The sequence below is a fragment of the Dreissena polymorpha genome, chromosome 9 (genome assembly GCF_020536995.1).
Source record: "Dreissena polymorpha isolate Duluth1 chromosome 9, UMN_Dpol_1.0, whole genome shotgun sequence".
Classification (NCBI taxonomy): Eukaryota; Metazoa; Mollusca; class Bivalvia; order Myida; family Dreissenidae; genus Dreissena; species Dreissena polymorpha.
The window spans coordinates 69,008,457-69,035,778 of NC_068363.1; the positions used below are offsets into that span (position 1 = coordinate 69,008,457).

Here is a 27,322-nt window from a genome sequence, read left to right on the forward strand (position 1 = left end):
AGTAAAAATTGTCGATTTTTTTAAGTCGACATCGTCAGTAGAAACACCAGAAAAAATAGTACGCCTTAATATTGACAGTATATTAACAGATGTTATAAAATCGGTACAGAGAAAGAAACATGACGGAATTAAGGTCACGGACAAGACTATTTCTAACCTGGAAAGAATGTTTCCCGTGGCTCAAAATTGAGCCAGTGTGTGCTACACAGTGGCATGCAAATCAAGACGGAAAAGAGATTAATGGCTGCTTATAAGCCAAGGGCAAAAAACCTCCCATAAAACTGTTAAATTAAACAAAAGTGATTGCTTTATTGTGTACAAGACTGCTTGTTATAGCGAGTTAACAGTACATGTACAATGTATTATTAATTCTGATCCTTTGAACATAAATAATCTTTAAAATTATTGGATTTTGATTTTTACTCATCAATTAAAAAATTCATGAGTGAATTACCCCTCGACTGAAAAAATATCTGGAGCTATGATGACTTCTTAACCCTTCAAAGTTCCAAGTCTTTCAAGGACTTGTGGACATGAAGATGATGATAGACTCATTTGCCCGGTCATGGCTTTGACGTTCTTAATAGAGTAAAGTCTATTCGAGGTTCTCGCAAGAAGCTTTTCATTCCTTTAAAAGGGAGATATGTCTGCGGCTTCTATTTCTCGTTGGGTAGCCTCGACTAAAAAGAAGGCTTAATCTTCTCTCACATCTAGGGATTTATCCCTTTTTAAGATCAGACCGCATGAATTAAGACCTCTTTCGGCTTCGTGGGCGTATATTAATAATGTTCCACTTGATGAAGTGCTTTAAGCTGCTTTCTAGAGAAATCCGACCACCTTTTCCTTTTTAGCTCATCTATTTTTTGAAAAAAAAATTGAGCTATTGTCATCACCTTGGCGTCGGCGTCCGGTTAAGTTTTGCGTTTAGGTCCACTTTTCTCATAAAGTTTCAATGCTATTGCATTCAAACTTGGTACACTTACTTACTATCATGAGGGGACTGGGCAGGCAAAGTTATGTAACTCTGACAGGCATTTTGACAGAATTATGTGCCCTTTTTATACTTATAAAATTGAAAATTTGGTTAAGTTTTGTGTTTAGGTCCACTTTATTTCTAAAGTATCAAAGCTATTGCTTTCATACTTGCAAAACTTACTAACTATCATAAGGGGACAGTGCAGGCAAAGTTATGTAACTCTGACTGACATTTTGACGAAATTATGGGCCCTTGATACTTAAGACAATTGAAAATTTGGTTAAGTTTTGTGTTTTGGTCCACTTTGCCCCTAAAGTATCATATATATTGCTTTCATGCTTGGAACACTCGCAAACTATCATAATGGGACAGTAAAGGACAAGTTGCATAACTCTAGTTGTCATTTTTATGCCCCCCTTCGAAGAAGAGGGGTATATTGCTTTGCTCATGTCGGTCGGTCTGTCGGTCGGTCGGTCGGTCTGTCGGTCCGTCCACCAGGTGGTTGTCAGATGATAACTCAAGAACGCTTGGGCCTAGAATCATGAAACTTCATAGGTACATTGATCATGACTCGCAGATGACCCCTATTGATTTTGAGGTCACTAGGTCAAAGGCCAAGGTCACGGTGACCCGAAATAGTAAAATGGTTTTTGGATAATAACTCAAGAACGCATACACCTAGGATCATGAAACTTCATGGGTAGATTGATCATGACTCGCAGATGAAATCTATTGATTTTGAGGTCACTAGGTCAAAGGTCAAGGTCATGGTGACCCGAAATAGTAAAATGGTTTCGGATGATAACTCAAGAATGCATACGCCTAGGACCATGAAACTTCATGGGTGGATTGATCATGATTCGCAGATGACCCCTATTGATTTTGAGGTCACTAGGTCAAAGGTCAAGGTCACGGTGACCCGAAATAGTAAAATGGTTTTCGGATGATAACTCAAGAACGCATATGCCTAGGATCATGAAACTTCATAGGTAGATTGATCATGACTCGCAGATGACCCCTATTGATTTTGAGGTCACAAGGTCAAAGGTCAAGGTCACTGTGACCCGAAATAGGAAAATGATTTTCGGATGATAACTCAAGAACGCTTTTGCCTAGGATCATGACCCTTCATAGGTACATTGATCGTGACTCGCAGATGACCCCTATTGATTTTCAGATCACTAGGTCAAAGGTCAAGGTCACAGTGACAAAAAACGTATTCACACAATGGCTGCCACTACAACGGACAGCCCATATGGGGGGCATGCATGTTTTACAAACAGCCCTTGTTACGGAATTATGGCCCATTTTTGACTTAGTAACTTTGAATATATGGTAAAATTTTGTGTTTAGATCCACTTTACTTCTAAAGTATCAAGGCTTCTGCTTTAAAACATCAAATACTTTGATGCTATCATGAGGGTTCTGTACCTGGCAAGTTGAATTTTACCTTGACCTTTGAATGACCTTGACTCTCAAGGTCAAATTATTAAATTTTGCTAAAATTGCAATAACTTCTTTATTTATGATTAGATTTGATTGATACTTTGACAAAACAAGTCTTACCTGACATACCACAATAGACTCCACCCAAACCATCCACCACGCCCCCCCCAAATCACCCCCTCATTTTTTTAAAGATCATCTAATAAATGACCACCACACCCTCACACTATACCTCCCCCCCCAAATTTTTATTTTATTTTTTTGAAACGTGGTTAAAAAACACAAATATTTATTTTTATTATTTTATTTTTAAATAACCGTCCAACCATCCCACCCAAGAATCCCCCCCCAACGCAAAAAATATTTTTTTTTTGCATTTTTTTGGCATTTTTGGAGGATAATGTAATAAAAGACCACAATCCCACACTATACACCCCTCTCCACTTCCCCCTCTCTCCATTGTGATTGAAATTGAGATTGTTCCCTTCACCTCTAAAAAGAAAAATAGATGAGCGGTCAGCGACCGCAAGGCGGTGCTCTTGTTTATCTTTGTTCTCTTGAGTGTCTACAAGATAATTTATTTATGTTGGGTTCTCTTGTGGATGCTCAAACAGTAGTTTCTTCTATGGCGTAAGTGTGCTGGCGCCATCCAAGAATCAAAGTGCAATACTGTGCTAACGAAGATTATCTGAGGACTTAGTTCTACTATCTATGGCTGAGAAACCTGATTATGGGTTTAATGTGAAGGGAAATTATAAACGAACCTTCCCGCCGCAACTACAAAATCAGCTTATATATAGCAGGTAACGTATTTATGACATTAAAACAAAGTTTCTTAAAATAAAATTCATTTTCATTATTAAATACTTAGCTGCTTTCGGTAAGTTCACCCTACCACTCCACTCATCGATTAACATTTTCATATATTTTTATGAAAAGGAAGATGAGTTGAGGTTCCTGATTTCCGGTAAGGTTACATTGCAATATGTTTATCCAGATCTACTTTCTTATTGGGGGTGGACGTTTCCCAAGCGCTTGAAGAATTTCTGGATGAGATAATCCATCTTGAAAAGGTGTACCTAATAGATAGCAGGTAAGTATTTAATAATTAAAATGAATTTTATTTTAAGAAAATTTGTGTTTATGCCCCTGGATCGAATGATCGGGGTATTTTGTTTTTGGCCTGTCTGTCTGTCATTTTATCCCCAAACTGTAACCTTGGTTAAAGTTTTGAGATAACTTTTGCAATATTGAAGATAGCAACTTGATATTTTGCATGCATGTGTTTCTCATAGAGCTGCACATTTTTAGTGGTGAAAGGCCAAGGTGATCCTTCAAGGTCAAAGGTCAAATATATGGCTTCAAAGCGACCCAGTAGGGGACATTGTGTTTCCCAAACACAGCTGTTGTTAATATAATCTTAAAGCTTTATCTCAATTAACACATGAGCCAGAGCCATGAAAATTGCAATAGTTGTTCTCGATCATCTGGGGGTGCTTCACATTCAACACCCGTAATCTTAGGAGCTAAGGTCAAGGTCAGATATTGAGGTCAAAAGTCACATATTTGATGAATTATTCATTATTTAGTCATTCCTTTACTATGCATCAAGGGATTTTGAAATAACTGTCCACAATTGTTCTCCATTATCTGGCCGAAGTGTCAAATATGAGATCCAGGTTGCTAGGGTCGTTGTCAAAGTCACACAATAAGGTCAAAATCGCACATTTTGATCAATTATGCCTTATTTGGTAAGGATTCTACCATACTAGAATGGAGTCTCAAAACGTCCTTATGTAATTGTTCTTAATTATAAGGCACAACCCTTCACGTATACCTTTTCTTTCAGTTCTACATCCATCCATCAACAAAATGTATTTGGCAAGGGATATCAATTCAACAAATTTGCTTGTTTTGTAAATATAAAAGGTAATAAACCTTTGTATCATTTGGTTTGTGAAGGTACACTGGAAAGTTGTGACTTGCCTTTGACATTCAAACCACAACATGAGGATCTCGAAATGCTGTTGCCATATCTACTGGCTGCCCATCTGCTCTACGATATCGCCAAGGCAACTGAACACCAATCGGTATTGGTACTGCCACCACATGGTAATAAATGTTGAATAATATGTGCTGACATAATTTGGATGATTGCAACAACAATACATTTTGGAAAGAATGGAGTAATTGCAAGTAAACCAGTGAAAAGAGTTCTTAAGAAAACTCATGAGTGGTGTTATGCAAACATAAATGCCATATGCAGCGAGCGTAGCTCCAGACCAGCCCGCGCATCACTCTTTAATTCTAACACAGTTGAAGATAGTATGATGAAACTTTATAGATCTAGAGAAAATAGTGACATGCAATTAAAATTCATAAATCAATAGATGACATTGAGATCTCTCTTTTTCAGTGAATAAATACTACTTCTTTGTTTTTCCCATCTTTGAAATTCAAGATCAAGAGTTTGGGATCTATTTTTATCTCTTTTTCTCTACGAAATAAAGTGAAAAGTTCTAAATGTAACCAACGTAAAACCAGAACAGCCTGCAAGTAGCTCGCCAACTTTCCAGGTTTTATGCTCTTTGCTGCTCACCAGTATTTTAGCGTTTAAAATTGGAGCCTTTAAAACTTGAATCGAGTTGGAAAGATCTTGAATTCATTAATTTTGTTATGACATGCAAACACGTCAACGAGTTCATCTGAGCAGGAAAGGGTGAACTGCATCTCTACACCTGTTTCAGACACAGTTGCTGTGTATCTTATCGGACTAGCCACACAGCTGGGCTGCAGTGTGTACACGTGTACACAAGACATAGAGATAATGCAGAGTATGCAGTCCATGTTCCCAGAGATATGTGTAGTCCACAGTGAACTGCTGCACAACGAAATGATGTCAAGGACACGGGCAGCGGGAGTCGACATAGTCTTACAAGTTGCCAGGGGAGGTAATTACGTCGCCAGGGGAGGTTATGGACCTATCACAACTGGATTTTAAAATATGCTTACTGTGCACAAACTACAAGAGACACTGATTGCAGTTATGAATTATTATACATGTGTTCCATCAAAAACTGTAGTATTTGCTCTAATTTAGTGTTTAACTCAAGGAACATTTCATAATGGTAGAATGTTAGCCATAGTTAATAAGTTGCATTGAGGAAAGGCCTATGTTTTGGGTTTTGAAACTTTGTTTTATTTGAATACAATGCTAATATTAAAATAAAATGAATTCATTAGGGTGCGTGTGTACCCATACAAACTTTAGAATGTTATTTTTTTGTTTTATTATTACTCATTTGTAATTACAAGTAGTGTAGAAGGCTTATGAAATAATAATGCTAGAAAAATAATTATTAATATTAGTTATTTTGAAAATCACAACATGATATATTTAAACAATTTGTATGAATTTTAAAGAACTTGTTTTTTGAAGAACTGAACGGGGCGTTACAGTGTGTCAAAGAGAATGGTCAGCTCATCTTGTGTATGCCCCCACGTGCTGGAGAGAAGGTCAGCTCCTTGTTGCTAGGCAGAAATGTTACTGTTCGCATTCCTAATGTCATGGATGCATTCCGCATATTCCTGGAGAAGCCACAACAAGAGCAGCAGGCCTTGCTCTTCAATATGAAGAACGGAATTGTTGCTAAGGTACAATATGGATTAACAAGGTATTAAGACACAATTGTGAATTATACTGTAATTTTAAAACAGTTTGAATCAGTCGTTTAGGAAGAATGACGTGATGTTGTACATGAAGTCTAATTTTGCATGATTTCCATTTGTACACGAAATACACGAGTAATGTTTATTTGTTTCTAGAATTTTCTTTACTTTCCGTGAATAAAAAAATTCGGAAATGATTTCGGATAACACGTTTAATTTAACGCATTTGATAATACTAAAATTGAATAATGTATTTTGTTATATCAATGGCCGTAACACATAATGCAATAAATGCATGTAGTTCAATAACGTGTTTTAAGATTGCCAAACTATGCATTGATATTGGTCTACGTGCATGAATGACCTTACAAGTTATATCGCGATTCGAAATGAAGTGTACTCCGTAAAATTTAAAGAAAGACGCGTTTTTATTCTCCGAAATTCGGTTTCACTTAGGCAAACTTTTTTCCAAAGGAGGTACATGTAACATTTTAAATTCAGTCGTTGATTTGTCGTCATTACTAAATATGAACAGTGCTCTATGCGCTCAAATCACGTCACGTGATTAACGCATGTTCAATGGGAATTCCCCTATCCCACAATTCAATTGTTATATTCTCTTGCGTAAAATGGCGGATGTCAATATTGGCCGTATTTTGGTTTTGAAAATAGAAATCGTAATAATACTTGGTTATCGGGATATGGATAGAGTTGGAACATGTACCTATATTAAACTTCTGAAATAAAAGTAGGACTTAACAATTCATGTCTGGGACGTCCAAAATTTTAGGCTTGGAAGTCAGCACTTCCAACGTATAAAAGCTAACGGAAGCGCTGCTATTAAGTGTAAATGTAGTGATATTTGTTTTCCATATTTAATTATCAATCAAGTTTCTATCATCAGTGTGTGTTTATAGTGTATAGTGAAATGTGTTCCAACAATCCATAAAGTGATGTGTGTCTTCACCAAACAATATCGTTGTGTTTTTATAAAAAGATATAGTGATATGTGTAATGTCCATCAATTGGTTCTGATTTGAATTCTTTGAATTTTTACCTTTAAATATGTGTTTTTGGTAAGAGATAAGCTTTGAAGCTTATGAAGACAAGAAACAAGAAATGGCCTGCAGCTGTTTAAAAAAATGCAATATGGTGTATAAGATATGATTTTTTTCTCACTCATTCTAAATTCTTATTTCTGGAATATGAATATGCATATTATTGATAAATCTATGTTAAAGTTTGCGTACCACCTCAAATATTTTCAATGTCCCTTGACATGTTGCTTTCATATTTTGCAAACTTCTTTACCAACATGACCCCAATCTATAAAAAAGAGAAGACAACTGTGTCAAGCATTTTGTAAGAATAATGGCCCTTTCTACATTATAATATGCATATTACTTTAGTTACATTGCCTTCTTTATTTATGATCAGATTTTAATAATACTTTGACAAAACAACACCTGAATAACACAATGGATTCCACCCAAACAATACCCCACGCCCCAATCCAGAATCCCTGCCTTCCCCCCTACCCCCCCAAAAAAAACAAAATTGTTTTTTCCTTTGTTTGTTTTTGAAAGATCATCTAATAAATTACCCCACCCCACATTATTCCCCCCTCTTAACCTACCCCCTACCCCCTCCCCCAATTTTTTTCCCTTTTTTAGCTCATCTATTTTTTGAAAAAAAATTATGAGCTATTGTCATCACCTTGGCGTCGGCGTCGGCGTCTGCGTCGGCGTCGGCGTCCGGTTAAGTTTTGCGTTAGGTCCACTTTTCTCAGAAAGTATCAATGCTATTGCATTCAAACTTGGTACACTTACTGACTATCATGAGGGGACTGGGCAGGCAAAGTTAGATAACTCTGGCGTGCATTTTGACTGAATTATGTGCCCTTTTTATACTTAGAAAATTGAAAATTTTGGTTAAGTTTTGCGTTTAGGTCCTCTTTTTTCAGAAAGTATCAATGCTATTGCATTCAAACTTGGTACACTTACTAACTATCATGAGGGGACTGGGCAGGCAAAGTTTGATAACTCTGGCGTGCATTTTGACAGAATTATGTGCCCTTTTTATACTTAGAAAATTAAGTTTTGTGTTTTGGTCCACTTTACCCCTAAAGTATCATAGTTATTGCTTCCATACTTGGAACACTCGCAAACTATCATAAGGGTACAGTAAAAAGACAAGTTGCATAACTCTGGATGTCATTTGTACGGAATTATGGCCCTTTTTTGACTTAGTAACTTTGAATATATGGTTAAATTTTGTGTTTCGATCCACTTTACTTCTTAAGTATCAAGGCTATTGCTTTCAAACTTCAAATACTTTCATGCTATCATGAGGTTACTGTACCTGGCAAGTTGAATTTTACCTTGACCTTTGAATGACCTTGACTCTCAATGTCAAATTATTAAATTTCTCTAAAATTGCCATAACTTCTTTATTTATGATTAGATTTGATTGATACTTTGACAAAACTACTCTTACCTGACATACCACAATAGAGTCCACCCAAACCATCGCCCGTGCCCCCCCCCAACCCCCCCCCCCCTATTTTTTTTTTTTTTTTTTTTTTTTTTTAAGATCATCTCACAAATGACCACCACACCCTCACACTATACCCCCCCACCCCACCCCCTCCCCAATTTTTTTTTTTACGGTTAAAAAACAAAACTATTTATTTTGATTATTTTATGTTTGAAATACCGTCCAACCATCGCACCCAAGAATCCCCCCCCCACCCCCCCTCCCCCCACCCGAATCCCCCCCCCATTTTTTTTTATATATTTTTTTAAGATCATCTCACAAATTACCACCACACCCTCACACTATACCCCCCCACCTCATCCCCCCCCCCAATTTTTTTTTATGAAACGGTTAAAAAACACAAATATTTATTTTTATTATTTTATGTTTGAAATACCGTCCAACCATCGCACCCAAGAGAATCCCCCCCACCCCCCCACCCCCCCCCACCACCCCCCCCCACCCCCGATTTTTTTTTCCTTTTTTTCGCATTTTTGGAAGAAAATGTAATAAATGTCCACACCCCCACACAATGCACCGCTCTTCACTCCACCCCTCCCTCCTTTGTGATTGAAAATGAGAGTCCCTTCACCTTTAAAAAGAAAATAGATGAGCGGTCTGCACCCGCAAGGCGGTGCTCTTGTTATTTTTGAAAGATCGTCTAATAAATTATTGAATATGAACAATGTCCCCATGATGGCTTACGTTATACTGTCAAGCACTCGAATAGTCGAGCGCGCTGTCCTCTGACAGCTCTTGTTTGTCCTACATTGACGCAATTAAATTAAAATTAATTGGCAGACGTTTATCGCACAATAGAACAAGGCATCTAGTGCAAACGGGAACTAACAATTGAAGGTCAAATTTAATACATCTCAGTAAGAGACATTTATCAACCTTTTCTCAAAATGTTTTTTATGGCTTTACTTTGTTTCAATATAAATGTCGCTCCTGTTTATTTTTTCACAATCGAAGTTACAATATAATAGTATGGTCATGTCACAGTGATGTAAACTGTACAATAGTTTATTCAAATATTGAGTAAGATACTATTGTGTGTGGTTAAGGAATGTTAAGCTGGCACAATTATTTCACATTTAACCCTCGACAAGAGTAAACAGTTTATGAGAAGAGCCATCAATAAATGAACATTTGTTGAAAAAATAGTTAACCGAGAGTGGATATCCAGAGGCTAAGGGCATTCTTTACAACATGGAGAATATGACCACATTCAAGCCAGCTTACCCAATTGCATCCCTGGTACGTCATTTGTCTGGACCCATACAAGAAGGGGCCCTTGATGGAGTCCCCCTAGGTACCAGGCTGTGTATTCGGCGACTGCAAGATATAGTCATGCCCGTACCCAAGGTGAGCGGATACAGCTTTTTACTAAATTCTGTATTCATTATCATTTTCTTTTTATGTTGTTTTGTGGATCTGTAAATCAATACGTGTTTTGTTTTTCTGTAGAAATGTCAGCTAGAATCATGTGAGCATATTACTTGTTAAAGCCCATTCAGAAATGACACACCATACTAACTGAATGTGATCATGTTGTTTTTGGCAATATATAACTATAGTCTAAAGGGAAAATCTAGCTTACGTAGAACTTTTGATATTTATAAAATAAAAAAATAATCAAATATATGAAATATTAGTAGGTTTATTTCGAATTGCAGGACTTTTCAATGGCCGACACCAGTTGCTCGCTTAAGAACCCCTTAGATGCTTTGTCTGATGAACCTGGGTTTGTGTCAGAGCGTGGAGCCTCACAGAGTTCCGAAGTAGAAATGGCGGAAACCAAAAGATCACAGGCTGACAAGACCCTAGACAGGGGCATGATTGAAACACCCGAAAGAATGAAATGTGTTCGCTTTTCACCAGAAGTGAATATTATCTCATTAACCGGTTGGTGGTATATTTAACCAGGTTTTCCGAAGGAAAAAACTGGTTATTAGATTGGCGAATGCGGGCGGGTTTGCTGGCTGGCTGGCTGGCTGGCTGGCTGGCTGGCTGGCTGGCGGGCTGGCGGGCGGGCGGAACAAGCTTGTCCGGGCCATAACTTTGTCGTTCATTGTGAGATTTTAAAATCATTTGGCACATTTGTTAACCATCATTAGACGGTGTGTCGCGCGAAAAAATTACGTCAATATCTCCAAGGTCAAGGTCACACTTTGAGTTTAAAGGTAAAAAATAGCCATAAATGAGCTTGTCTGGGCTATAACTATGTCATTCATTATGAGATTTTAAAATCATTTGGCACATTTGTTTACCATCATGGGACAGTGTGTCGCACGAAAGAATCACGTCAATATCTCCAATGTCAAGGTCGCCACGACTAAAATAGATTTATTTTAAAACAAACTTACAAAGGGGGGTAATTTTGTTTGTCCATTTTAAAAGTTCAGTTTGAGTTGTCTCCCTTTATCAGATTTTTTTTCACAATGAAAACCTGGTTTTGTGACAATTTTGTCCCTTGTTGATTTCTAAGGTTTGCATTTAGTTTGTTGCCTACATCAAAACGGACAGCTATGGAAATATTTCTTGGTGTTAAACATTCTTGTTCTTAATGTTATTTTTTACACCTTTTGCCAACATGTCCTTTTTACAATTAGGCCATTGATGTATGATAATCGTATTTTATACAACGATTTGGTAAGCAAAGAATTAATAACCTGCTAATCCAATGACACTGTATTGCACATTTTTCAGCTCATCTATTTTTTGAAAAAAAAAAATGAGCTATTGTCATCACCTCGGCGTCGGCGTCTGCGTCGGCGTCCGGTTAAATTTTGCGTTTAGGTCCACTTTTCTCAGAAAGTATCAATGCTATTGCATTCAAACTTGGAACACTTACTTCCTATCATTAGGGGACTGGGCAGGCAAAGTTAGATAACTCTGGCGTGCATTTTGACAGAATTATGTGCCCTTTTTATACTTAGAAAATTGAAAATTTTTGTTAAGTTTTGTGTTAAGGTCCATTTTATTCCTTAAGTATCAAAGCTTTTGCTTTCATACTTGCAACACTTACTAACTATCATAAGGGAACTGTGCAGGCAAAGTTATGTAACTCTGACTGGCATTTTGACAGAATTATGTGCCCTTTTTATACTTAGAAAATTGAAAATTTGGTTAAGTTTTGTGTTTAAGTCCACTTTGTTCCTACAGTATCAAAGCTATTGCTTTCATACTTGCAACACTTATTAAATATCATAAGGGGACTGTGCAGGCAAAGTGATGTAACTCTGACTGGCATTTGGACGTAATTATGGGCCCTTTTTACTGAGAAAATTGAAAATTTGGTTAAGTTTTGTGTTTTGGTCCACTGTACCCCTAAAGTATCATAGATATTGCTTTCATACTTGGAACACTCGCAAACTATCATAAGGGGACAGTAAAAGGACAAGTTGCATAACTGTGGTTGTCATTTTTACGGAATTATGGCCCTTTTTTGACTTAGTAACTTTGAATATATGGTTAAATTTTGTGTTTCGATCCAATTTACTTCTAAAGTATCAAGGCTATTGCTTTCAAACTTCAAATACTTTCATGCTATCATTAGGTTACTGTACCTGGTAAGTTGAATTTTACCTTGACCTTTGAATGACCTTGACTTTCAAGGTCAAATTATTAAATTTTGCTAAAATTGCCATAACTTTTTTATTTATTATTAGATTTGATTGATACTTTGACAAAACAACTCTTACCTGACATACCACAATAGACTCCACCCAAACCATCCCCCACGCCCTCCCCCCGGAATCCCGCCCCCCCCCCCATTTTTTTTTTAAAGATCATCTCACAAATGACCACCACACCCTCACACTATACCCCCAAACCCCATCCCCCCAATTTTTTTTTTAAACAGTTAAAAAACACAAATACTTATTTTTATTATTTTATTTTTGAAATACCGTCCAACCATCGCACCCAAGAATCCCCTCCCTCCCCACCCCCCCCCCCCCCCCCGACCCCGATTTTTTTATATATATTTTTTTGCATTTTTTTTCGCATTTTTGGAAGATAATGTAATAAATGACCACACACCCACACTAAACATCCCTCTTCACTACACCCCTCTCAATTTGTGATTGAAATTGAGAGTCCCTTCACCTTTAAAAAGAAAATAGATGAGCGGTCTGCACCCGCAAGGCGGTGCTCTTGTTTCAGTTTGTATTGATACATTACAACAATTACTTTTCAACAAGTACATGCACTAATAGACTTGTGTATTTGTTTACATCTGAATGGAGGAAGACAGTAATCATCCATCCATCCAACCGTCCATCCTTCCATTTGTGCATCCATCAAACCATCCATCCACCAATCCATCCATCTGTCCGTCCATCCATCCATCCATCCTTCCATATGTCCATTCATCCATCCAACCATCCATCAATCCATCCATCCATCTATCTTGCTGTCTGTCCATCCATCCATCCATCATACCATCCATCCATCAATCTATTTGTTAATCCATCCATCAATCCATCAAACAATCCATCCATTCATCCATCCATCTATCTGCCCTTCTGTCAGTGAGTCTCCTCTATTCAGCTTTATGTGTTTTCATCTGCTTTAACTCGGTCAGTATTGCGAAGATTCAATTGAAACATCTTATAATAATGAAACATCATTGTATTAAAGTAATTTGAATAAAAATTTAACTTTTTTTCAAAATTTACTGTGCACAAAGTGATAAGCTATTTTAGGCACTGTGTACGTTGCATATCAACTATAAGCTTGTAACTACTCTACAGGCCACAATTTCGATCCAATGTAGATGTAACTTGGTCAGAATGTTAATGTTGACAATATCTAGGCTTTTGATCTTGAGTATGTGCGTCTTAAAACTAGGGCAGCAAGTAAAATCTTAGAAAATCATTGTTACAACATATATGACTAAATCTTGATAAAGATCAAACATGTTAAGAATGTTTATATTGACACTTGCAATGTCATGTTTGAAAATGGGTCAGTTGTATTACAACAAATTGCTCAAGGTCACGAAGGAGGGCATATAGTGATCGAATTGTCTGTCCGTCTGTACGTCATACTTTGCGGTTAGGTTTAGAAAAATGCTCAGAACGTTATGCCGCTTCAGATGTAACATTAATATTTGGTATGCATGTGTATATGGACAAGGCCTATCCATACGCACACAAAATTAGACCTATTTGGCCTTGACCTTGAACTTAGGATCCGCGTTTGGGTTTCAAAAATGCGTTTGGGTTTCAAAAAATGCTCATAGCTTCTATTAAAGCGTTTATCGGGGGCATATGTCATCCTATGGAGACAGCTCTTGTAATAATAAATACTTCGTTAATTTTAATGTCATAAATACGTTACCTGCAATCTATTTGCTACTACCTTTCCAAGGTGGGTTCATCCGGAAAACTTCTGGAGCTGGTAGCCACCACCTATATACTCCAATAAGACTAAGTCAGAACATAGTGTAATGTTACCTAGGCTAAAACAATCCCAAAAAACCTCAATCTTCCTTCCGGATGAGTGCAAGTAAACAACGTCAATGTCCGAGATACTAAGGATCCGGAGGGTCCTTATCTCTCTGCCCTGCCTCAAATGTCCGGTTGGAACCAGGCGTGAACTCGATCAGAATTGGTCTTTTCACAGCAGTTTATTTAATGGAGGCAGGATACAGGCGGCATCACGGCTGACCGGAAAGACCAGATCTTTGCTTCGTTGCGAGAAACAACTATGGTCCGTACCAAGGGGCTTTTAAGCTTCCAGCTTCTAAACCCCTGGCAGCCTCGACAGCCAAGAATGCTAAGAAGAACAACCTTTTATTAGTCTCCTACCGGTTTCACCGGAGGGGACTTATGGTTTTGTATCCGTCAGTCCGTCACACTTTTCTGGATCCTGCGATAACTCTTAAAGTTCTGAATATTTTTTCATGAAACTTGGAATATGGATAGATGGCAATATGGACATCATGCACGTCATTTCATTTTGTTCCTACGTCAAAAATTCTGGTTGCTATGGCAAAAAATAGACTAGAAAATCTACTGAAAATGGTGTTTTTTCTGGATCCTGAGATAACTTTAAAAGTTCCGAATATTTTCTCATGAAACTTGAAACATGGATAGATGGCAATATGGACATTATGCACGTCATTTCATTTTGTTCCTGCGTCAACATTTCTTGTTACTATGGCAACAAATAGACTAGAAATACTGCTGAAAATGGTGTTGTTTCTGGATCCTGCGACAACTTTGAAAGTTCTTAATATTTTTTCATGAAACTTGAAACATGGATAGATGGCAATACGGACATTATGCACGTCATTTAATTTTGTTTCTACGTCAAAAATTCTGGTTGCTATGGCAACAAATAGACTGCAAATAATGCTGACAATGGTGGTTTTCTGGATCCTGCGATAACTTTAAAAGTTCTTAATATTTTTTCATGAAACTTGGAACATGGATAGATGGCAATATGGACATAATGCACGTCATTTCAGTTTGTTCCTACGTCTAAAATTATGGTTGCTATGGCAACAAATAGACTAGAAATACTGCTGAAAATGGTGTTTTTCTGGATCCGGCGATAACTTTAAAAGTTCTTAATATTTTTTTCATTAAATTTGGAACATGGATAGATGGCAATATGGACATTATGTACGTCATTTCAGTTTGTTCCTACGTAAAAAATAATTCTGGTTGCTATGGCAACAAATAAAAAAATATTCTGACAATGGTAGAATTTCTGACAATGGTGGAGCTGGTAGGGGACTTTTATTGCTTGGCAATAGTCTTGTTTAAAATACTTTCATTTATCCAACATCCGGCCCTAACAGGCCGTCTTCCTATAACAGTCCGTGTTCCTATCAGAAGTCGTCTGGTAAGGATTATTGGGTAATGGCAACCTAAGCCGGATCAGAAGAGTGTCAAGCCTTCGACCGACGAGGGCGGACCTCCCCATGGTCAGCGAATAGATAGCAGGTAATGTATTAATGACATTAAAACGATTTTTTAAAAGTTAAATTCATTTTAATTAATAAATAATTTCCTGCTATCGGTGCGTCCCACCTCCCACCCTGCTCTTCGCCTATTATTGTTGTATATATTGAAAGAAGATTGAGGTTTAAGGGGGTTGTTTTAGCCTAGTTTACATTACACTATGTTCCGACCTAGTCTAATTGGAGTATACAGGAGGTGGCGGCCAGCTCTAGAAGTTTTCCGGATTAATAAACCCACCTTGGAAAAGTAGTAGCTAATAGATAGCAGGTAAGTATTGAATAATTAAATGAATTTTACTTAAAAAATGTTTTAGGCATGTACTCAGAAACTAAGATGTCGCCAGTTGATGCAAGTAAGAAACTGCTGATGGTGGCTCACATGCCTCCCACCTCCACACCACTGCTGACGTCAGACATGATGTCGGATATGGCAGCAAGTCGCCCCCTGGAGGAAAGCTATATGGAACAGCCTGTTGACAGCTTGTTCCACGTTTACAGCGACTGCAAGGCCGAGAATGTAGAGTCGGGCCTGGACGTTGATGGAGTTAAGGAGGTTGCTGCAACTAAGAAAAAAACTGTTGCGCAAGGGAAGTCAGTGAAAGTCTTGGAGGCAAAGGAAAAGGTTTAAGATTTTATATTGTTATACATACTAAAGGTTTGTTTAGTGTTTCTGATATTTAAGATGTTTTTCAGAAATAAACTTGTTTAGAATTTTAACATATTTAGTGGTTAAAGCAACCATTCTAGCCTCAGTCATCCATCCCTAAGATTTATAAATTTGCTTGATAGAATTATGTTGTGACAACTATAGCAAAATTTGACTAAATTATTGTAGAGTTTACATCTTTATCATTTCTTCATGATTCCTGATATTGCTTGAAGGACAAAAACACGTCAGGTGTAAGAATGGAGAGCCCTGAGTCAATGACGAGCGTTTTGAGTGGTTCGCCCAAACCAAGAAGCTCGAAAACAATTGGCTCACCATTTTCTAGAAAGGGTAAACCACCAGTGATTACACTCACAGATGATGGGAAATTTTCTAGAAGGTAAAGCTATTTACAGACGTACCTTTTTTGTTTTGTACGTAAATCAATTTTAGTTATGTTGTGTTTTGTAATTTCCATTGAACATTGTGGATATTAGCATATTATGAAAACAGTTCACAATGTACGAAAATTGGTTTAAAAGTTACATTTTTTAGCAAAAAGTACAAAGTCTCAATGCATGCAATCAGATGTGACTACCTTAATACTATTTTTCGATAATTACCCTATGCCTCACAGAGAACAAATAGGTGAGTACACATAAATTGTTTTAATGATAAACAGTAAGTGTGTATATATAAGCATGTGAATAATGCATTATTCCCTCTTTTAAGGCATTTCAATATATAACATATACCGGCATATTTTAATCCATATAGGCATATTTAATTGTTAAGTTTTAAGATTTAAGTTGATCAGAAATTAGTTGAGGATTTTTATTTGAACACAAATATTTATTTCCCATTTTATATTGAGCTCAACTTGGTTAACTATTTCAAATTTTGTAATTTCTTTGGTTCTTATTACACTTTCAAATTTGGATTTATCATTGACAGATAAAAGTTATTCAAATTGTGGCGTCAATTTTCAGGATTGAACATCAAATAAAGACATAATAATGAAATTGCTTGTGAATGCAAATGTGATGTTAGGGATGACGGTCATGGTCTCTTATAATGAAACATGAACATGTGAAGATGATTTTCATTAAATACCTTAAAACACAAGTGATTATCTTTTATGCAATTTCATTTAAAGACCTAACTTTCGATCGCATATTTACTGGGTGGGATCTTTCTCAGTATGAGTAATAAAAGGTCTTCAATACGTTATGAATAGTTATTTTACTCAATGATTCAAGAATGTGAATATGCTTAATTATCCTCAGTTTAAGGCGTAAAAGATGTTGAACTTTATTTCTGTTCATTTCCATCTTTCTTTTGCTACTTATTTGCATTGTGCATTTACATAAACTGTATCTTCCAATTTAAAATAAACATCTTTGTTTAAACCAATTTAGATTATTTTTTATCACATTTTTGCCAGGCTTAGTGGATTTGGGACGCCCGGCCATGAGCGCCCTGGGACTCCCATGGTGAAGCAGCCACTCATGGGCTTCCACAGGCATATGATGCAGAAGAACCGCATGGTGCCTGCCAAGCTGCTGCTTCCCAAGCCGCGGTTGGACCTGCTGATGCGCAACCCTCCCATGACTCCGCTGTCTGATGAGCTGAAGGAAGTGCTCACCCCGAAATTGACCCCGACCTTGATACCTCTGAATGACATTGTGGATCCTAACCTGACCCCTCTGTTTGTTATTCATCCCGTTTCAGGTAAGAAAATAATGTTCTGTTTAGAAATCAACATTATATAGAGGATATTTGTTGGAGTTGGTGGATTATCGATTTTAATTCACGAGTGATCATATAAAATATATATTTTCTATGATCACGAGTGAATTAAAATCGATATTCCACCGATTCCAACAAATTTTCTTTTTATATGATGCTTTTTTTCACAGTTAATATACATTGTAAAAGAGTTTAACTAAGAAATTTCGCTGGGATAATAACGCCATTTCGTCCAAAAAATGACGTCATTTCACAGTATGCAGTGAAAATTATCGATAATTTTCACTGATAATTTTCACTGTTTGAAACAGTGAAATTATCAGTTTTAATTCACTGATGTTTCTCTATAAACCACCGGAAAGCATAAAATAAAACAGACCTTCGCTCCAGGAAGAAATAACGTAGTGCTCAATTTTGTTTACCACCCGAGTGTAACTACACTTAGTTATATAACTGTGAAATTACGTCATTTTTTGGCGAAATGAGGTCATTATTCCAAATCAAATCAAATAAAGTTTTATTTTTAGTCGGTACATGCGAAACAAAGAAACATTAGCTATGAATAGCTATTAACCGACATATTCCAGCGAATTTCTTCAGTTAAACACTTACAATGTGAATAAACGGTAACAAGAGCATACAATAAAAAGATTTGTTGGCCATGTTATAAATAGAATCTTAGATTCGTGGTCATTTTGTATTGAATTTATTAAACTCGCCATCTAAATAAAGGTAAAAACTCGGCAAGCCTCCTTTTCATCTTTATTTAGATGATTTGTTTAATAAATTCAATACAAAACGACCACTCATGCAAGATCCTATATTGTCATGATGTGTACATGCATTAGAGATTTATTAAATTTTGGCGTTAAATATCCTTTCTAAGTTAAATGTTTTTTATACGTTTATTTAGCTTTACATTTGGAAAGATTTTTTTCATGAAATTCAAATTTCTTATGCTGTACTTCAAAGAAGCGGGAGTAATATGCTTTGCACTTTTCATTAGTTTAGTCTGTAAACCATTTGTTTCTGTGCATAATCTAGAAAATGTTTTAACCTGTACAACCATATAAATTGGCATGATGATTTCTGGCGAAGAATGGGAGAAGCCTGTCAGAATTCAGTGCAATAAGTCCAAATTTAACATATAACGTGGGTTCTAACAAAAAGTAAGTGCAGAAAAAAAATCATAAATATCAAGTTCAATGTCACCAATAGTAAACATATGAAAGGATGTCATTATTGTGTTTACTGTTGCATACAGGTTTTTTAGCTCACCTGATTGCTCAGGTGAGCTTTTGGGATCAGTCTTTGTCCGTCGTCCGTCCGTCCACATTTGATTGTAAACACTCTTAAGGCCACATTTCTTGTGCGATCTTCATGAAACTTAGTCAGAAGATTTGTCTTAATGATACCTTGATCAACTTACTAGACTTGCGACACCTTAAGGGTTTCGCGGGATGGAATGAGTGGGGAGATCATATACAATTTTCAGCTTTCCGGAAGCAAGGACCCTCTGGACGTGAAACATCAGCTTTCCAACACTATATGATTCCAGTTCCAAAGCACATATTGCATTAGTTCAATGGGAAGAACATAAAACGTCATATTCACAAATCTCTGAAAAACAAACAGTGCTAAAAAATATTTAAAGTAGTCATTTACTATTTAATTGATTATGTCCTCTGATTGTTGCATTTTTAATTTAAATATGTGTTCCTATATGCATTTATTGTTGTATTGACTTAAAAAACTAAAATGGATGCCAATTCTTAGTTTGCTGTCTAAGTCTACCCTAAAATTATACATGTTTCTTGCATAATTGAATTATCAAAAACTGCATACTTGTAAAGGCATTGTCAGAGTTATTTGGTTAAGTTAGAGACAAAGTAAAGCAAATATATTCATTTTTCTTAAAATGAATCATCCTCTGAAGCCCCCACTGGGATTCAAACCCAGATCTCTTTCCTCTGGGAAGGAAAGTATTCTATCTTGAAATACAAGGGCAAGTAAGAGGACAATTTGCAATTTTAAACCTGTAAACATATAAACTTAATTTTTCACATGACCTTAGAAACAACACAGACATCTCTGAATCTGAAATACATTACAATTCAGGTTTTTAGTATTGTGCATTGTACATGAATGTTTAAATATTGTATTTATCCTTGGTACACAGAACTGCCTAAAGATGCGTAAAATACCAGTATTCAAATCTGAAAATATCCCATGTGTTTGTTTCACTCTGTAAGTATCCCTATTCTATTTCAATAAAGAAGTTTTTCCTTCTCCTGAAAATTTAACTAAACGTCAGTTATGCTACTTTTTCATTCAGCAAATGACATGTGTCCGTAATGTCATTTTTGAAAATTTGGTAAAAACATTATTTTTACCAAAAAGGTAGACTTAATATTATTAAACAGTTGATGTATGTCACCTTAATAAAAAAACAAAAATGGGAAAGAAATAAAATGTTTAAAAATGTCAGTTACATGACTTATAACATTAAGTAGACGATATAGCTTTGATACTTTATGATACTAGTAGACCTTAACACAAATAGGATAAAAGTACACCTGAACACAAAATTTACCCATATTTTCAATTTTCTAACTATAAAAGGGGGCATTATTCTGTCAAAAAACTGAAAAAAATGGGTACGAAAAAAATGTGTGTACGAAAACAATTGGGTAAGAAAAAATTATGCCAAAAAATATATGCTAAAATAGCTTGGGGTCTTGACCACCAAAACGGCTTGGATTTTAATTATGCTGAAATAACTCGGGGTCATGACCACCAAACTGGCTTAAAATTAAATTATGCTGAAATAGCTCAGGATCTTGACCACCAACCTGGCTTGGATTTTTATTATGCTGAAAAAGCTCGGGATCTTTACCACCAAACTGGCTTGGATTTGAATTATGCTCATAGTTCGGGTTCTTGACCACCAAACTGGCTTGCATTTTAATTATGCTGAAATAGCTCAGGATCTTGACCATCAAACTGGCTTTGATTTTAATTATGCCGAAATAGTTCAGGATCTTCACCACCAAACTGGCTTGGATTTTAAATATGCGAAAATAGCTCGAGGTCTCGGCCATGAAACTGGCTAGGATTTTAATTATGGTGAAAAAGCTCGGGTTCTTGACCACCAAACTGGCCTTGATTTTAATAATACCGAAATAGTTCAGGATCTTGACCACTAAACTGACTTGGATTTTAAATATGCTGAAACAGCTCAGGGTCTCCCCCACGAAACTGGCTAGGATTTTAATTATGCTGAAAAAGCTTGGGGTCTTGATCACCAAACTGGCCTGGATTTTAATTATACCGAATTAGTTCAGGATCTTGACCACTAAACTGACTTGGATTTTTATTATGCTGAAATAGCCCGGGGTCTCCGCCACCAAACTGGCTTGGATTTTAATTATGTTTAGAAAGCTCGGGGTCTTTACCACAAAAATTGACCACCAAACTGGCTTGGATTTTAATTATAACGAAATAGTTCAGGATCTTGACCACTAACCTGACTTGGATTTTAATTATGATGAAATAGCTCGGGGTCTCTGCCACCAAACTGGCTTGGATTTTAATTATGGTGAGAAAGCTCGGGTCTTGACCACAACAATGGCTTGGATTTTAATTATGCTGAAATAGCTTGGGATCTTTACCACCAAAGTGGGCGGGGCCCTGGGGTGGGTAATGTGAACATGGATGGTCGAGACACTGTGTTGTCATAAGAAATCTTTAGTATTAATTTGAAGTCAATTGGTGAAAAATGGTGCGGCAGAGGCCGACGCGTATTCCCATGCCGCATGTTTGACCCAGGGGGCGCCCCAGAGTGGTAATGCGGCCATGCATGGTTGAGATTGACCATAACTATTGTCTTAAGAGATTTCGAGTGCTTGACAGGTTAATGTAAGCCATCATGTTATGTGGGTTGGTGGTAATTTAAAAGATGAAGTTTCAAAAATAATTATAAAAATAAAACTTGGGGGGGGGGGGATTCTGGGGTGGGGCATGGGGGATAGTTTGGGTGCAGTGCATTGTGGTATGTCAGGTTAGTGTTGTTTTGTCAAAGTATGAATCAAATGTGATCATAAATAAAGAAGTTATGGCAATTTAAGCAAAATGTTCAATTATCTAAGTATAAAAGGGGCAATAATTCTGTCAAATGCTTGATACAGTTTTCTGCTCTTGTTTATAGATTGGGATCATGTTGGTAATAAAGTATGCAAAATATGAAAGCAATATGGCAAAGGACATAGAAAATATTTGAGGTGGTTTGCAAACTTTAACATAGATTTATCAATAATATGCATATTCTTAGTATAAAAGGTTAATAATTCTGTCAAAATGCTTGATACAGTTGTCTGCTCTTGTTTATAGATTGGGATCATGCTGGTAATGAAGTATGCAAAATATGAAAACAATAAGTCAAAGCAATATGGCAAAGGACATAGAAAATATTTGAGGTGGTATGCAAACTTTAACATAGATTCATCAATAATATGCATATTCTAAGTATAAAAGGGGCAATAATTCTGTCAAAATGCTTGATACAGTTGTCTGCTCTTGTTTATAGATAAGGGTCATGTTGGTAAAGAAGTACATGTATGCAAAGTATAAAAGTAATTTGTTAAAGGACAAAGAAAATATATGGGGTAGTACACAAACTTTAACATGTGCACGCTAACGGTAACGCCGATGTGATCAGGATAGCTCCATTATATATATTTCATATATATTAGTCAAGCTAAAAATGAGTGAAAATCGCTGACCCGTCTCCACCCCATCCCCTTTAACTTTTGACCCAGGGGTCAAATCAAAATTCCAAATAGTGCAGGGTCGCACATAATGCTCATAGCTACCATGTGTTTAAGTTTCAAGGTTCTAGTGCTTATGGTGTAGGAGATAGTGGCTAGGACAGACGGACAGAATGATGATGGAGATAACCACAATGAACCTGTTAACAGCCAACTAACGCTGCCAACAAAGCACAAGCTTTACGTGTCAGGATGCGGCACAATCTATACAAACTGCATAAGGAATTACAAGACGCTTAGGGTTTGAGGGACACCAAACCTGATTATGAGTCTTCCACACCTTAAGCATCTTAATAACCCTTTGCATGCTGGGAAATTTGTCGTCTGCTAAAATGTCGTCTGCTGAATTTCTAAAAAAAGCATTTTTTTCAAAAAAAATTCAAAGAATACTATCAGAATAGCAAACAGTTTGGATCCTGATGAGACGCCACGTTCTGTGGCGTCTCATCTGGATCCAAACTGTTTTCAAAGGCCTTTAAAATTCGGTTCCCGCACTGAAAGGGTTAAATATACTTATTTGCTTGTGTACATGTACCTGATAATAAATTATTATTATTACCTGTTTTGGCATCAACAAGCTTTATCAATTGGCCCTCAAATTTTGCACATAAACGCTACACGATCAACCAATATGCCTTTTCATTTCAAGTCGGAAAGCAATTTAGCCCTTATTCGGCCATAATAGGGTGGAGGATCTATTTAAAATACAACTATTCCAGATACAAAAATATGAATTCATTTATTTAATGCACTAATTTTCTTCTCTTTTGCTACGAAATGACCATAAACCAGCTTTCCAAGTCATATTTTGCACTAGCAGATGATATTTCTTTTTTTACATATGAAAGGTAAAAAGAAATTCAAGCAGCATTTTATAATATAAATTTTAAAATGCACTCAATCATGCACTTCCAAACAATATTATTGTAATTCTGTTATTTATAATCATATTAATAATGCCTCATTTTTCTCAAGTTTATGGTTTACTATCTATTTTTCCCAATTTTATGGTTTATCTTGATTATTTTCTGAATTCAAAAGGCACTGGCTTAAAAAAAATGTCTATGCATGTAACTGTATATTGAAATCTCTTTATGAGTGATTATAAATGCATGATAAAATTCTAACATGTTATGTAATAGATAAATCAATATTGTTTGTATTTTTTCGTAAACATTATTAGCCACCGTTGTGGTCAAACATATTTTTTTGTTTTATTAATGACGTTGTTTCACAGATTACTGTAACAGAGCTACAGATAAGGTGGGCATTTGTGCAAATACCCAATGTAAAATTGCCGATTACGCATAGAAAAATAAAACCATGCGTTCCGAAACCCCATTGAAATTGCCGATTACGCATATCATATTTTTCCTTTGCATAACGAGTGAATTTGTCCCGGAAATACCCTGGTCCGAAATACCCGGATTCTTTCCGCTTTGTCCAAGCGCTTTCAGTATAACCTTCAGCACAATAATATGTACGGAAAAAAGTGTCTTTGTGACTACGTGTTATTGTTGTGAAAATGTCGAAATCGTGAGGCCTTAAAAATGGAAACATCGTATCCTAGGCACAAAGAAACTCAATTTTAAGATATTTAAACGCAGGCAACACAAAATCAGAAGCGGAAAATATAGTGAAACTAATTTTTGACGATATTATGTCGGAGGCAATCGCTGTCAGTGCTTACATTGTAAGAAAACTGGTGGAAAAAATCGTTGAACTTTTTTTTAAAATCAAGACTGTATATTATGGATACATCTACATAATGACACAAAATCTCTGAAACTAATCAATTAAGAGTGGAACTACAACCAGCTTATTCAGGTAAGCAGGTGAGAATTTAAGACAATGAACATACCCAATTTTAAAACAAAGGTACCCAATTGTCAATTAAAGTACCCGGTAGTGGGTACCGACTTTTTTGTACCCAATTGAATATGAAAATACCCAATTGAACTCAAAAGTAGTGGGTATTAACCCAATTACTCAGAAAAGTTATCTGGAGCTCTGCTGTAACGTACAATCTTTATACGGAATGAAGGAGTTTTTATTTACAAGTACACTTTTTGTATTTTTTTGATAGTCTACTTAATTTTTGTTTTACTGTTAAATAAAATAACGCCGCACGCGTCAGACTAATGTCGTTAAAATCTAGAGTTTAAATGAAATTATGTCACACGATATACGTATAAAAATATTTAACTGCATGTCCAACTTGTCGTCATTAAATTCAAGTCGTCATTAAATTCAAGATTTAAAATGAAAATACGTCACAAGATATATGTACTTCATACCATACGAGTTTTTTAGGATATTTTCAGATCTGAATACTGGTATTTTACATGTGTTAAACTTTAACTGTAATGTATCGCAGATTCAGAGATGTATGTTTTGTTGTAAAGGTCATTTAACCCAACATATCTCAGACACAAAGAGTGTCCAAATTTGTGCAAACAATTAAATTAAAACTAAGAAATTTGTCGATTGTCATTACCTGCTGTATAATTTATTTGTGTACTGACATATATTCAATTGTGGTGAAATCAACCGGGATCACCTTGGTGAGAATCTGGTGGAAAAATCACTGCACTAACCTGAGGCATCAGAGTGTCATGATTGATTGCTCAATTGTACATATTTTTCTAATTCTGGCTACCATAACTTTAAATGTCGCTTTTTATGATTTTTGACTGGCGCGACTTTATAGTTATGGACCAACCCCATTAGGAAAGTCAACCAGAAAATGCCAAAAGTCGACAGTTAACAAAGACCGGTCCAAAACAGCTTTTAAATGCAGTGATTGGCCCATATCAATCACTTGATTGGAAAGATTGACATTTTTCACATTTAACTGATACATTCTTTCACAAAATACTATTTTAAACATTTAAAATTTATCTATTCTGCTCTTACATATCGAGAAAAACAGCGATGTGACAGACTTTCTTGAAATGCGAATCTCCCGAGATTTCACGGTCATATGATGGTATTTCTACTTTTAGTAACGTACCATGTGCTCAAGTGTTTTCAAATTCAGAATGACATTTCCCGGTATTTTAGAATATTCTGGCTTGTTTTGTGAACAAATTGTAGTGTAAATACAAACTCAAAGTAAATATTTAAAACTACCCGATTCACACTGAAATCATTTTTATAATCCACCAGACTTGTTGTTAATCACAAATAATAGATTTCAGAAAACAAAAGTAATGTTTACAATTTCAGCAAAAAATGTCAAGGTCGTTCGAAAGTATCCAAATTAAAACTAGTCTTGGACAAAGCGACAATGGCGTCAAAATTGTGAATTTCAGACTGATGAGAGTTATTTTCATCTATTGTAAGATGCATTTGAAACATTTGAACCTTAAAATATTCCTCGGTGCAGTAATATATATTCATTCACCAATATATGTAGAAATGTATCCAAGAAAATGAGTATTCTTTGATTTATAGCGTGACATAAATATGTTACGACTCTGGTTGACTTTCGATACGGGGTTGGCTTCATCATACAGGTATGTCAATACTATATCAGTGTCCGACAAATTTCTTATTTTTCAGGGAGCCCACTGGGCTACCAATAAAAATATTTGGTAGCCCATATAATTTTCCTACAAAATGATAAGATGCAGGTTTTTATCTTTATTTTATTTCTTCATTTACATATATACATAATATGTATACATACATATACATAATACAGCAAGTAGTCTGATGTACACAGTCAATGTTGTTAATTAATGTTACAGTACAGGCACCGTGTACTTAAATGTAAATGTACCAAAGAAAATCATATACTACATGTAGATATTACATGTATGTGCACATGTATGTGTACTTAAATTCGGACAGCACGTTAAGTTGGAAACGTAAATAAAGCGTTTAGATGATCAATACGACTGACTCGTATGGTGTTAATCAATGCAATTGCTCTTTTTAACAACAAATACCGAGTTTCAAGAAAGCAAGAGTATTAAATCATTTATTTACTTGTGTCTGACTTTAAGTTCTGTCCGAATTTACGTATTGCATCCGTATGTTACGACACTAGTGTGCAGTCAGTATACAATACAATAATTGTTTCAATAATGAAGGAACTGATACAGTGTAACGGTAACGATACAGCGTGTTTACATTATATTTTATTAAGAGGAAATGTCAATGCCAAATAATTCGCGAGATACCCCGGTACTTAAGTTGAAATTCACAACGAAACTTTTAATGGAAATTAAATGATCTCAATGATGTACCCGCTACGAAATTTTTATTTACAAATAAATACACCCATGCCAATTTGTGCGCGCTTTTTATCTGGACCAGGGGCCTATACGTTTGTATAGGTCCCTGTCTGGACAAAGAAATTCATTTATTAAATGTAGAATTTTGTAACCTAAAATAGCTGTACACAACGTGTGCAAACCGTCGCAGGTGATTAACGCAAGTTGCAATTGAACGGTCCTGATTGGGAGCTTATTTCATCATATCTTTAAATA

The 27,322-nt window shown here is 36.1% G+C and overlaps 1 protein-coding gene across 3 annotated transcripts in view; it reads left to right on the top strand.

Moving 5' to 3' along the window:
• LOC127844262 (fatty acid synthase-like) overlaps positions 1 to 27,322 on the top strand; it is a 108,490-nt gene that overhangs the window by 70,706 nt on the left and 10,462 nt on the right. For all 3 annotated transcript variants that reach the window (XM_052374326.1, XM_052374329.1, XM_052374328.1), the window contains exons 23-30: positions 4,385 to 4,534; positions 5,170 to 5,373; positions 5,862 to 6,076; positions 9,794 to 9,994; positions 10,306 to 10,534; positions 15,920 to 16,227; positions 16,488 to 16,651; positions 17,696 to 17,982. In XM_052374326.1, the coding sequence (XP_052230286.1) occupies positions 4,385 to 4,534; positions 5,170 to 5,373; positions 5,862 to 6,076; positions 9,794 to 9,994; positions 10,306 to 10,534; positions 15,920 to 16,227; positions 16,488 to 16,651; positions 17,696 to 17,982 (1,758 nt within the window). The remainder of the gene's footprint in view (positions 1 to 4,384; positions 4,535 to 5,169; positions 5,374 to 5,861; positions 6,077 to 9,793; positions 9,995 to 10,305; positions 10,535 to 15,919; positions 16,228 to 16,487; positions 16,652 to 17,695; positions 17,983 to 27,322) is intronic.